Source organism: Cebidichthys violaceus, unplaced genomic scaffold (genome assembly GCF_023349555.1).
Source record: "Cebidichthys violaceus isolate CVI_PGR_0920_01 unplaced genomic scaffold, fCebVio1.0.p SCAF_11, whole genome shotgun sequence".
Taxonomy (NCBI): Eukaryota; Metazoa; Chordata; class Actinopteri; order Perciformes; family Stichaeidae; genus Cebidichthys; species Cebidichthys violaceus.
In genome coordinates this window covers 13,975,007-13,986,307 of record NW_027176274.1, presented here as the reverse complement: position 1 = coordinate 13,986,307, position 11,301 = coordinate 13,975,007, and the positions used below count along the sequence as shown (strand labels likewise).

Below are 11,301 nucleotides of genomic sequence, written 5' to 3'. Positions count from 1 at the left end.
GGCTCTTGTGATCATCTCGAGCCCAAAGAGTATATATGTATGTGGGAAATATCAGAGCGGGCGGTTTAAAAACTGTACAAAGCTAAGGGCTATTTTCTACTGTCAATTCAGGTGACATGCTCTCGGGTACCCGCACAGTGGCAGCATTGCAATGCAACTACGGAAAGCTACAAAAACACCGGAAGTTGAGCGTATTTCGTTTTTGAAAATAAAATACAGTTTGTTGTTTTTTTGTTGACATTTTTGTGGCTGAATAATTTGTCAAGAATACTTTCAATATTCACAACGAATTAAAGTTTACTACCTATTTTTCGTTACTGGTTATCGGTATCAGAGCCGTATGCCGGTTCAATAAGTTCAGTCCTCACTGACTGAGTAGTTAACTAACGTTAGATAAGTAATGTCGTATGAACTTACATGAACGTATACATTTACTGTGGCTTATTGCCTGCAGGGCAAGTCAAGTATATCTGTGTGTGTCGTGACAAAATAACACGTTAATGTTTCGTTAATAGGCTTCACATCAGAACTCCCAACATTCCACTCATTGTCAAATGTTTTATTTTGAAAAGACATCTCCGGAATGACTTTACTTCACCTTCTCGCACTGACTCCCACTGAGGAAAGGGAAAGCAAAGAGCTCAGGCGGCAGGAATGGAGAGCAAAAGGACCGGGAGGGAGAGCAAAAACGTTGGAGAGACATGGCGTGGCAGCAAGACAAAATAGGGGCATCTCAGTCCACCGACAGGAGTTCTCTGAGGAACAAAGCCAAGGTTGAGAAGTCGAGCTAACGCTTGCTGTCTGGAGGATTTTCATTTCGCTTTGCTTTTTTTGGTCTCACCTCGTAATCAGTGCGCACTCAACGCTCGTGTTGGCCACTGTCTGCAGAGAAGTCTGTGGCGAACAACCCAGTCTGACAGGAGAACAAGGTAAAAGGGACTTCTATCAGCGAACTACCACTCAGTGCTGTTTGTTTGTTTACACCCGCGATCAACGCCTGAAGTTACTCAGTCTGGTAACGTTACCTTCTCCATTGTTTGGCTGCGTTAGCAATTCTACCAGCACCGTAGGCGAGTGCAGTCAAACACACTTATACGCGTGTATTTTTTTTCGCTTGATTGGATTGACATGATCGTGGCGCAGCGACATGTACGATCAACTAGCACATCGTGGCTAGGCTAACTTACTGTTAGCTGCTTACATGGAAAAAATGTGCCAAAGTGCCACATGGGGCTCTGTTGTAACCTACCTGTCAAACACAGAGGAGCTGCCCGGGCATGCCCTTGGACACGAAGTCTCCTCCTAGGCTGCTTTTAAAAATAACTTAAACTAAATAAAATAAACACTAAACTGAGTACAGGCTGGTCCCTGAACACAGCTTTGCCTTGTATGACACGATGTTATTGACGAGTAACTCCTCTTGTGCTGCTTTCAGGTAGCTCAGTATGAGTCGAGATGGGTGGGCAAAGAAGAGAGCCAATGCCAGTGATGACAATGGTTGGGCTGAAAGGGTGAGTGTTGTCACCAAGTCATGTCATCATCATCATCATCATCATCATCAACATCAACCTAAGGAAGAATTAACATCATCAGCATGAGGATATTCCCACTCACAGATGGTTATATGACTGTCGGAGAAGTGTAAATTGGCAGCTGAATGTGGAGTTGTAAATGCTGCCTTAAGAATAAAAAATAACAAAATGCATTGGGATAAAAGGCACATGGTTTGTGCATAGTGAGCGTCACAATATCACTGTGAAATTGGAATTGAACAGCCCTGTTCTTCACCCGCTGCAATTTCATTACAACAGCTAAGAGCCTGAAGCACATCACAAGTCACTGTCTAATTAGGTAAAGGCTACACTGCCAGGCAGCGCTTTAACACAACTGTGAGAGCTGCATATAGCCAGATAAATACAACATAGATACAGTACATACATTCATACATACATGCATGCATACATACATACCATATTAACTGTAGTATCACCATAGAGGCCAGGCAGTAAGTGCTTTAGACAATCTCTAATATCTGTGACTGTAGAGAAACATTAGCGCCTAAAGTATTTTTTAATCTGCACAAAGCAACATATAAGTGCCCTTATTTGAATATTATATACATTGCTAGGGTGTGTTCACAGGCACATAGGAAAATGCACACAGTACTTATGTATAAAGTCCATTATTTATAAATATAATTAAAATAGTAGTTACCTACCTGTACCCTGATGTAGTTGAAGGCCTATTCCTATCTGCATATCAAGACTTTATATATATATTGTATACAGACGTTTCGTGGCCAACCATACGTTTTTTTTGGGGGGGGGGGGGGGGGGGGGGGGGGGGTTGTTATGTAAACCACAAAAATTAACTTCATCATGCCATTTCAGGTTCTCTGTGATTCTGCAGGCACAGTTGTTGTGAACGATCTCCTAACTGTGTTCTGTCACCGCTCTCCTTGCTTGTAGGGAGGCTACATGGCTGCCAAAGTTTCTAAGCTGGACGAGCAGTTTAATCTTGATGCCCCCAGAGAGAAACAGAAGGACGGTTCATACTCACACATTTTTAGTGGAGTCTCCATCTATGTCAATGGATACACAGGTAACCCTATGCAACGGTACCTCCGTATTTTTTACACATCACTAGTTTGTCTCTCTTCTCAAGAACAAGAACAGAAGAGTAATGCAGATGTTCTCCAAGAATGTCCCAGAGGAGTAGCTTACTTTGTGATTGGACCTGTTTCTTTCCCCTCACCTGAAATAATAATTTAATTTTCAATATATTAGATAAACTCTAGCTACAGAGCGCACATGAGTTTTAATGTTTTTAAGGATATGTTAATGTACATTGTCATAAAGATCACCTCATAATTTGGGTAATACCAAAAAATGTAAATGTTTTTCTTTCACTTCCTTTCAGGTCACGGTTCATGTGATAATTGGCACTATTTCTTGCTCCTGTATATGTTTCCATGGTTGTGGTGTTTTGTGCAGATCTATATGTAGGACTATTGTCTTGTGTGGATTCCCAGTTAACAGACATTATGATTTATTTTAGTCATTTTGGTTTACTGTTTAATTGTTTACCTCTTTGTGATTAGAGCCAAGTGCAGATGAGCTGCGCAGACTGATGATGCTGCATGGCGGCCGCTTCCACGTGTACTACTCTCGCTCCAACATCACCCACATCATCGCCAATAACTTGCCCAACAGCAAAATTAAGGAGCTCAAAGGGGAAAAGGTCATCAGGCCACAGTGGATCACTGACAGGTGTGTTTAGCAGGAGCTGAGCATGCCTCGCTCATTTATTCCTATATTGTAAAAAATATTAGCGGGAACTCTCTGTTTACTTTGTAATTTGTTTGAAACAGTATCAAGGCTGGGCATCTCCTGCCTTACCAACAGTACCAGCTGTACACTAAACAGAAAGGCCCACTGTTCCCTGGCGTGACTCTGCGCCAGACGTCAGAGATTGCCGGACCCAGCCATGGGCTGCTTCAGCCGAGCGTCCATCAAAAGCTTCATCTGCCCCAGCGCGGCATTCAGCACTCTGTGCCGAACCACGAGGAGTCCTCATCCAGCCGCCAGAATAACTCCATCCCCAACGCCAGCCGCAGTCAACTTTATCAAGGCAACATCCAACCTCAGTCCATCCAGCAAAGCTCTGCTGTCCGCTTCGTTAACCCCCAACCAAGTCACTTACCATCAACTTTCCTCAATGCAGACCCCAGACACAGGAGCCTGCTGTCTAACCCAAGCCCCACAAAGCCCCCTCAGTCTACTCTGCAAACACCTCATACTGATCTCCAGCAGCAGAGAGCTAGTCAACCGCAACCTCAGAGCAACTCTTCTTGCAACGCTGCCCGGAGCGGCTACAAGGAAGTGGATTTAAAAATGTGAGTATACAAACTTTAAAATTTTTTATTTTTTTAAGAGATTCTAGAGTTTTGTGCACGTAATTGGATCTTGTATACATACATTCATATTAAATATGACATTTCTTTTTCATCTTTTTATCTCACAGAAACGGATTACTTCAGACCTCATTGGAATTGATCAGCCATTCAAAAGTGAATGAAATGCAAGAGTGTGGCAAAGGTGATCCTTTCCCGCAGGTGGTGAAGGAAGCACATCTGACAAATGGACACACTCACCTTGTTAATGGTGCCTTAAAGCCAGAGGACCGGCCCCCTGTTACTGACGACCCTTCTGTTGAGAAGGAGCTGCCTCAATGCAGAGTCAGGAGTCCAGATGATAAACCTCAGAGTCCTTCAGGACAGTTTCAGACCAAACCGGACCCTTATGAGTTCCCTCACAGTCCTCCGAAGCAATCAGACCCGTCTCCTGTCTTTCTGAAGCAACCCAATTCCCACGGAGCCAACGAGCAGAGACCTAAACCTCCACCACCTACCTACCAGGAGGCCACTGGTACAGAAAGCCACCTACTCCCAAAACAGCTCCAACCACCGCATCAAGTCGGTTCACATCCCGATAAGACTCCCCCTTCCCCCGCGTCTCGCTCTCTTTCACACAGTCCCGTTCGACTGAACGGGAGTCACCACAATGCCTTTTCATCCGACCCCGCTTCTTTAAACGCACCCAACGTAGCGGCCAACCCGAGCGTCCCGCTGAAAAGGCGTCATCGCCGTCTAAGCCTTCAGCGCAGTTGCTGGCTCAGACGGGCGGTTTGATCTCCGAGTTCTACTCTCACTCACGTTTACATCAGATCTCCACATGGAGGTCCTGCTTCTCCGAGTACGTCAATGAACTGCACGGCAAGCGGAAAGCAGTGGGGGGGGGCTCCTTTCCTGGGAAAGACAGACTGAGGAAATCTGTGGCCTCGCACTCTACAGACAGTCGAGGTAAGAAAGGGAAGGGCCACTGTTGCTTTCCCCTGTAAAATCCAGGCTGTGTTTATTTATTTTATTAACGAAGGTTGTAATTGGTTGTCATGGCAGAACTCACACTTTAACCAGTTTAAATTCAGACATTAGCTGCATGTCCCACTCCTCTCTCATTTTCTGTGTCCCTGCTTATTAAGAGATAGCCACAGTATTTGTGTCGCATTGGTTGCCTCTTCCCGTTAAACTGGATTTGTGGGGATGCTGGTGGCGTCGCTCGATGTTGCGTTCACGTCTTTTTGTGATGTGGAGAAAACTTCCCTCTGACAACCTGGTATGCATTTATTTGTGCATGCAGGTACGTCGGCACCTGCAAGTGTCAAGTCTTGTATTCTTCACGTGGACATGGACTGTTTCTTTGTGTCCGTGGGGATCCGACGCAGACCAGAGCTCAAAGGTAAAGCTCCTTTTTTTCAGTTTTTTAAATTTCGTCCTGCCCGTGAAACATGTTCATATGTACCTGATATATATATATATATATATATATATATAAAAAAAACACACACACACACAGTATATATAGAATAGTCTCATACATCCGGTTCATGGTCATCTTGCAGGGAAGCCTGTGGCTGTGACCAGTAACCGTGGACAGGAGAGAGTCCCCCTGAGGCCCGGGGCCCAACCTCAGGTGGAGCTGCAGTACTACCAGAGGAAATACACTCATCCTAAACCTGGTGAGGTCTTCATACATAACCTCTTTGTCGTGGAACATGCTGACCTTTATTTCACGGGCACTGGCTCAGTGTGTCTCCTATATGTCCCTGTACTTGTCTTACTTTATTCTCACATGCCTGACTAAGTGTACGCTTGTTCTGCCTCTCAGATACAGCAGATGAGGATCTACACAGATCTCCTTCACAAGAGAGTCCTGACTCCCATGCTAACGGAGTGGAGCAGGATGTCGCTGTTCTCTCAATGGCAGAGATTGCATCCTGCAGTTATGAAGCCAGGTGAGGTATAAACACACTCATGGGGATTCTGTATTAAACGGCACAAATATCTGTATTTTGTGCTCACCGGAATCGGTTGTCTCTCACAGGCAGGCGGGTGTGAAGAACGGGATGTTTTTTGGCAAAGCTAAACAGCTGTGTCCCTCGCTGCAGTCCGTCCCATATGATTTTGAGGCCTATAAAGAGGTGGCCCTCACCATGTATGAGACTCTGGCAGGGTAAGAACAACTTCCCGGTCGACGTTTCACTCACTTCCCTGTCGTTTACGTGGCGAAATGACCTCAAGCACGCCGTCTCATTTATTTTGTTCTTTGCAGTTACACCCATGACATCGAAGCTCTGAGCTGTGATGAAGTGTTGATAGACGGTTCTGCTCTGCTCGCTGAGTTGAGCGTCAACTCAGAAGATCTGGCCAGTGCGATCAGAGCAGACATCAAGGAGAAGACGGGATGCTGTGCTTCAGTGGGCATGGGTGAGTTTATGTTTGTCTTATGTCAAATCCATCAAGACAGCGTTCCTATTTTAAAAACAACCCCCAACTGACCGCTCATCTGTTCAGGGTCCAACATTCTGTTGGCTCGTCTTGCCACCCGTAAGGCCAAGCCAGATGGGCAACACCTCCTAAAGTCTGAAGAAGTGGATGATTTCATCAGGGAGCTGCCAGTGACCAGCTTACCAGGTAGCTACAGCACCACCTGCTGTTCATGTCCTCCGCTCTAAAGTCTCTCAGCTTTCTTGTGGTAAATATTTGATGACTTGTCAATTCCCTTTTCGAGGTGTTGGGCCTGTTATGGGCAGAAAACTTGCTGCAATGGGTGTGAGGTCATGCGGGGACCTCCAGCAGGTGTCTCTGTCTCAGCTGCAAAAGAAGTTTGGACCCCGGACCGGACAAACCCTGTTCCGCTTCTGCAGAGGCCTGGACGACCGGCCCGTCCGCTACGAGAAGCAAAGGAAGTCCGTCTCAGCTGAGATGAACTACAACATTCGCTTCACTGGGGTTCGGCCTACTTCCTTCCTCCCGTTCCACCTGCTCTTTCTTATCTTCTTTGCGTTTTCCGCCCGTCTCTCGCTAACCCTTTTATTCCCCCCCCCCCCCCCCCCCCCCCCCCCCCCCCACACACACACACACACACACACACACACACACACACACACACACACACACACACACACACACACACACATATGTTGACTAGGTTGATGAGGCAGAGTCTTTCCTGACTAACTTGTCCATGGAGGTGCAGAAGCGTTTACAAGAAGCAGGGCTGCGGGGGTCGCAGAGTTACCCTTAAGGTCATGGTTCGTAAGGTCGGAGCGCCACTGGAATCTGCCAAATACGGCGGTCATGGCATATGTGACAACCTAGCCAGGTAAGAAAGGGGTCTTCATCTGTAGGTGTTTCAGATGGTTGATAATGTCGTCCCTCCATTGCCTGTCCGTGTCACTGTCTCTCTTTTAGACTCATTTTTATCCATCTCTGTTTTTCTGTCAGGACTGTGATGCTCGCTCAGTCCACTGACAGCGGTCAGCTGATTGCCGCTGCCGTCATCAAGCTGTTCCATGCCATGAAGTTGCAGGTTCAGGACATGAGAGGAGTCGGCATCCAGGTTCAGCTCCTGGACGGACATCACTCCGTACCTCAGAGCTCCGCGGGCACCGGGGCTCGCTCCATCAAAGAGATGTTGCTAGACCGGGGATTAAGTGCGAGATCCAGCAACAGAGGTGAGTGTAAAGTCTTTGTGTTTCAGTTCATGACTTTGTCGTCGGCTGCTGACAATAACACACATCGGGACGTTGTTTCCTCAACCACAGGCCCATCGTCTGTCTCCTCTCCACGTCCTCTGTCCTCTCCCGAGCCGGTCCCAGGTACAAGCAGAGACCAGCGGGCACGCAGACAAACTCCAAAACATTCTCGAGCACGTCTCAACTTCAGTATTGAGGTCCCCTCCCCTTCACAGGTAAGGACTTGAAGAAGATTGATTTTAAACAACAGCTGAACGGCTGAACGTTTTCAACATCTTGTGTGTCTTCATGGTTCCTAAGGTGGATCGTTCTGTGTTGGAGGCGTTGCCTGCAGAGCTGAGAGAACAAGTGGAGCGGTCGTGGACCGATCGCGATGGGAGGCCAAGTAACCACGAGTCACCCGGTCCGCAGCCCTCTGCTCCTCTTCCACAGCCTCCCTCTCTGAAGTCTCGTCCTCCCGCCCCTCCTCGTCCTCCCGCCCCCGGCCCTGCACTGTACGCTCCACCCGTTGGCACGTTGCTTCTACAGATCCCAAACCAGCCAGACAGTCCGGGAATTGTACTGGAGCTACCAAACTTCTCACAGGTAGGGAAGCAACCTTTTCAGATTCTGCTTTTCGTCAATGAAATTGTGTCAGAAGTTGTCACAAAAATGTGAGCACCTATTACAGCGTACGTTAAAAATATCAATACTTTTTTATTGGAAGGGAAAAAATGCTGTTCTTTAATTGTGCATTTTTGTACCCATTTATCTAAAGCTGTTTTCATTGATTGTGACTAGGCGTTCATTTTCACTTAGTCTCTCGGCTTTCTGACCGCAGGTTGATCCAGACGTCTTTGCTGCCCTCCCCAAAGAGCTCCAGGCCGAGCTGAAGTCTGCCTACAACCGCGTAACAAATGTCCAGCCTCAGGAAAATATACGTAAGCCCCCCAGTGACTTTGTTGGGAATGAGTTTTGCTTTTTTTTTTTTTTTTTTTTTTTTCTACTATTGTCAGCATGCATATTTTTCCTCTTGGTTTCCCAGCAGTGGAGCAGAAGAATCCACTGTTGCAGCTAAAGCAGTCAGGACTCGGAGTCGGCATTGGTCGAGTGAAGCGGCGCTACAAGAGAAAGAATGCGGTGAGCCCTGTTAAAAAAGGTCCTTCACCTCTGAAGAGGCGTCACGCGACGAACAGCCCCGGCAAAACGCTACCACCTCCTATAAAATCCAGAGAACCAATGAACATATTAAAGGTGAGCCAGTGAACACTTTCACGCGTGAAGATGGTGGAGAATGTGATAGAGAATTTATGGCAGTTTGTAATCTGTTCGGCTCACACCCGATTTCCCTTGCCAGGCTGAAAATGGTCCGTCCACATCAACCTCAAAACCAGACATCCCAGAGTCTCTGTCCAAATTCATCCCTCGCCCTGCTCCAGTGTTGGCCGGAGCCTATGACTTGACCGACATCAAAACACTTCTGCGGGAGTGGGTCACCACCATAACAGGTACACGGTGAAGAACCGCTCCGTCATAGCGCCTACTCACGCAGTTAGTTATGTTGTTATGCATATTTAATCACTTCTTACTTTTTGTTAGACCCGATGGAGGAGGACATCCTGCAGGTGGTGAAGTACTGCACTGATCTAATTGAGGATAAGGATCTGGAGAAGTTGGATTTAATTATAAAATATATGAAAAGGTACTGAACAGTTCACCTGCTCCATTCCTCTATGTCCCCCTCTTTTTGCTTTCATTCATTTCTTATGTCGCCTTTTGATCTTCTCTCTGCAGGCTCATGCAGCAGTCGGTGGAGTCTGTTTGGAGTATGGCGTTCGACTTCATCCTAGACAACGTGCAGGTGGTCGTGCAGCAGGCTTACGGTAGCACCCTGAAGGTAGCATGAAGGAGGAGGAGGAGGGAGTACCACTCTCGTTTTGCCACTTTCGCAAGGTCATCTGCGACAAACAGCCCCGGCAAAGTGTGACGCCTAAATGATGACTCTCCTCCTTCTGAACTTCAGGTCCTCAGAGGCCTCCTGAGAATGAGACGCACATTGATGACTTTACACACAATATGAGAAAGTGTTACATGAGCCATGACAGTATTTGAGTGTGTACAGTTCATTATTTTCCTGTACTTGCTCTTTTAAGGGACAAGTGACACAAACTGAAAGGCCGAAATTGTACTTAGGATCTACTCACCAAAACTCAGAACAGTGATAATCGTAGCTTTTTTGCAAATTCATAATTTTTCATTTGGAGTTCTTTTTCTAAATACACGTGACATTTTATACAAGGATTTTTGCAGGCAGTGCCGAACTTTTTCTTAAACAAGACATGCCTTTACAGGATTTAAAATTTCCGTTCTGATGAGCATTTCCATCTGAAATAGCAGATGTGTTCCTACGGTTTAAATAATGTTACACAGGCACATTTGAAGTTTTTTTTTCCATTTATGAAGTTGAATCAGTCTAGGTTTCAAATAATGACTGATAAACACAATCATGTTTAAACGTAAAGCACCTTTTGTGTTAGACATCAGACCAGAAAATTGTAGGAATAAAATGTATTATTTTTCATCAACATTTCTTTGGACCTGTGAACTATCTAACCATCTAAAACATGGTCTGCTGCATACAGTAGTATCTTTTTTTTCTTTTTGTCAAAGTGCCAAACCTTGTTATTATAGTATGTAAATAATGTTTTTAAAGACGCTTGTTAAAAGTTTTAAAAGAAAAGATGTAAGTGGAGGGGGTACCTCTTGTATTGTTTACATGTAGTGAATTCTTAGTAACTTGTCTTTAAATTGTAAAATCTTCTCACTCTTTAAATTGTTTGTAAGTGTTCCAACACGGAAATCTGAAGCTGGCCAAAGCTCTCCCTGTGAGGTTAACTGTTGATTCTTAGTAGCACTCTGACTTGGGAGGATGTCGACAGGGGTTATGGCAATCAATAAGTAGCCTATGTAGTTCTTTTTTTTCATTAGCAAGATAATGTAACATTTCATACAGCCTTTGTATCTGGAGTAAATCTTTTCTAGTGTGTTTCCAGCCTAGTTACCCGTTTTACAAATCTGAATATTGAAATAATTCTGGATTTGCAGAGGAATCGGTGACCTTATTTTATAACTCAACGTATGTACTTGTGCACTTCATACATTGGAGACATTTTTATGTCTTGTTGCTCCATCATTGTACTTCTGTGACGTTAACTCTTATTGGTGATAAGTAGTACTCAGCAGATGCGGCTGGCTGGCTGGCTTGTGATCTTACCATCCAAGACATTGTGTGTGTGTGTGTGTGTGTGTGTGTGTGTGTGTGTGTGTGTGTGTGTGTGTGTGTGTGTGTGTGTGTGTGTGTGTGTGTGTGTGGTGGAAACATTTGTTTAAAGCAGTGTCCCCTATATGCAAACCAAATCAATCATTTTGGTCATCAGTCATTGTTTTTAACTTGTCGAAATGAATGTAATTCAGAATGTGCAAGTCTCCACTCACTTCCAAGATGTTTGCTTCTTTTCACCCGTCATATCTCTCCAGACGTTAAAATTGGCCAGTCTTGTCTTCTATAAACTGGCTTGTGCCTGAAGACCTGAAGCTGTGAACTTGTTTGTAAGTTTTCTAAATCTTGGTAATAAACTGTAAACTATGTATTATTTTATTTGTCTTTGTCATTGTTTAAAGTTACAACCTGTATAGTAGAAGGGCTTCAAATCAATATTGCGCTGG

The 11,301-nt window shown here is 45.3% G+C and overlaps 1 protein-coding gene across 1 annotated transcript; it reads left to right on the top strand.

The window, feature by feature from the left end:
- The first annotated feature begins 631 nt into the window (after positions 1-631).
- rev1 (REV1 DNA directed polymerase) lies at positions 632-11,228 on the top strand. The gene is given in 24 exon segments (XM_068705009.1): positions 632-929; positions 1,436-1,511; positions 2,469-2,601; positions 3,101-3,269; positions 3,371-3,895; positions 4,024-4,592; positions 4,595-4,861; positions 5,199-5,297; positions 5,461-5,577; positions 5,727-5,853; positions 5,943-6,071; positions 6,171-6,325; positions 6,413-6,532; positions 6,630-6,850; positions 7,050-7,124; positions 7,126-7,223; positions 7,346-7,575; positions 7,666-7,811; positions 7,897-8,181; positions 8,417-8,516; positions 8,624-8,829; positions 8,933-9,083; positions 9,175-9,277; positions 9,370-11,228. Coding segments are annotated over 23 exon segments (4,203 nt in total). The 5' UTR covers positions 632-929; positions 1,436-1,445; the 3' UTR covers positions 9,482-11,228.
- The last annotated feature ends 73 nt before the right edge of the window (positions 11,229-11,301 follow it).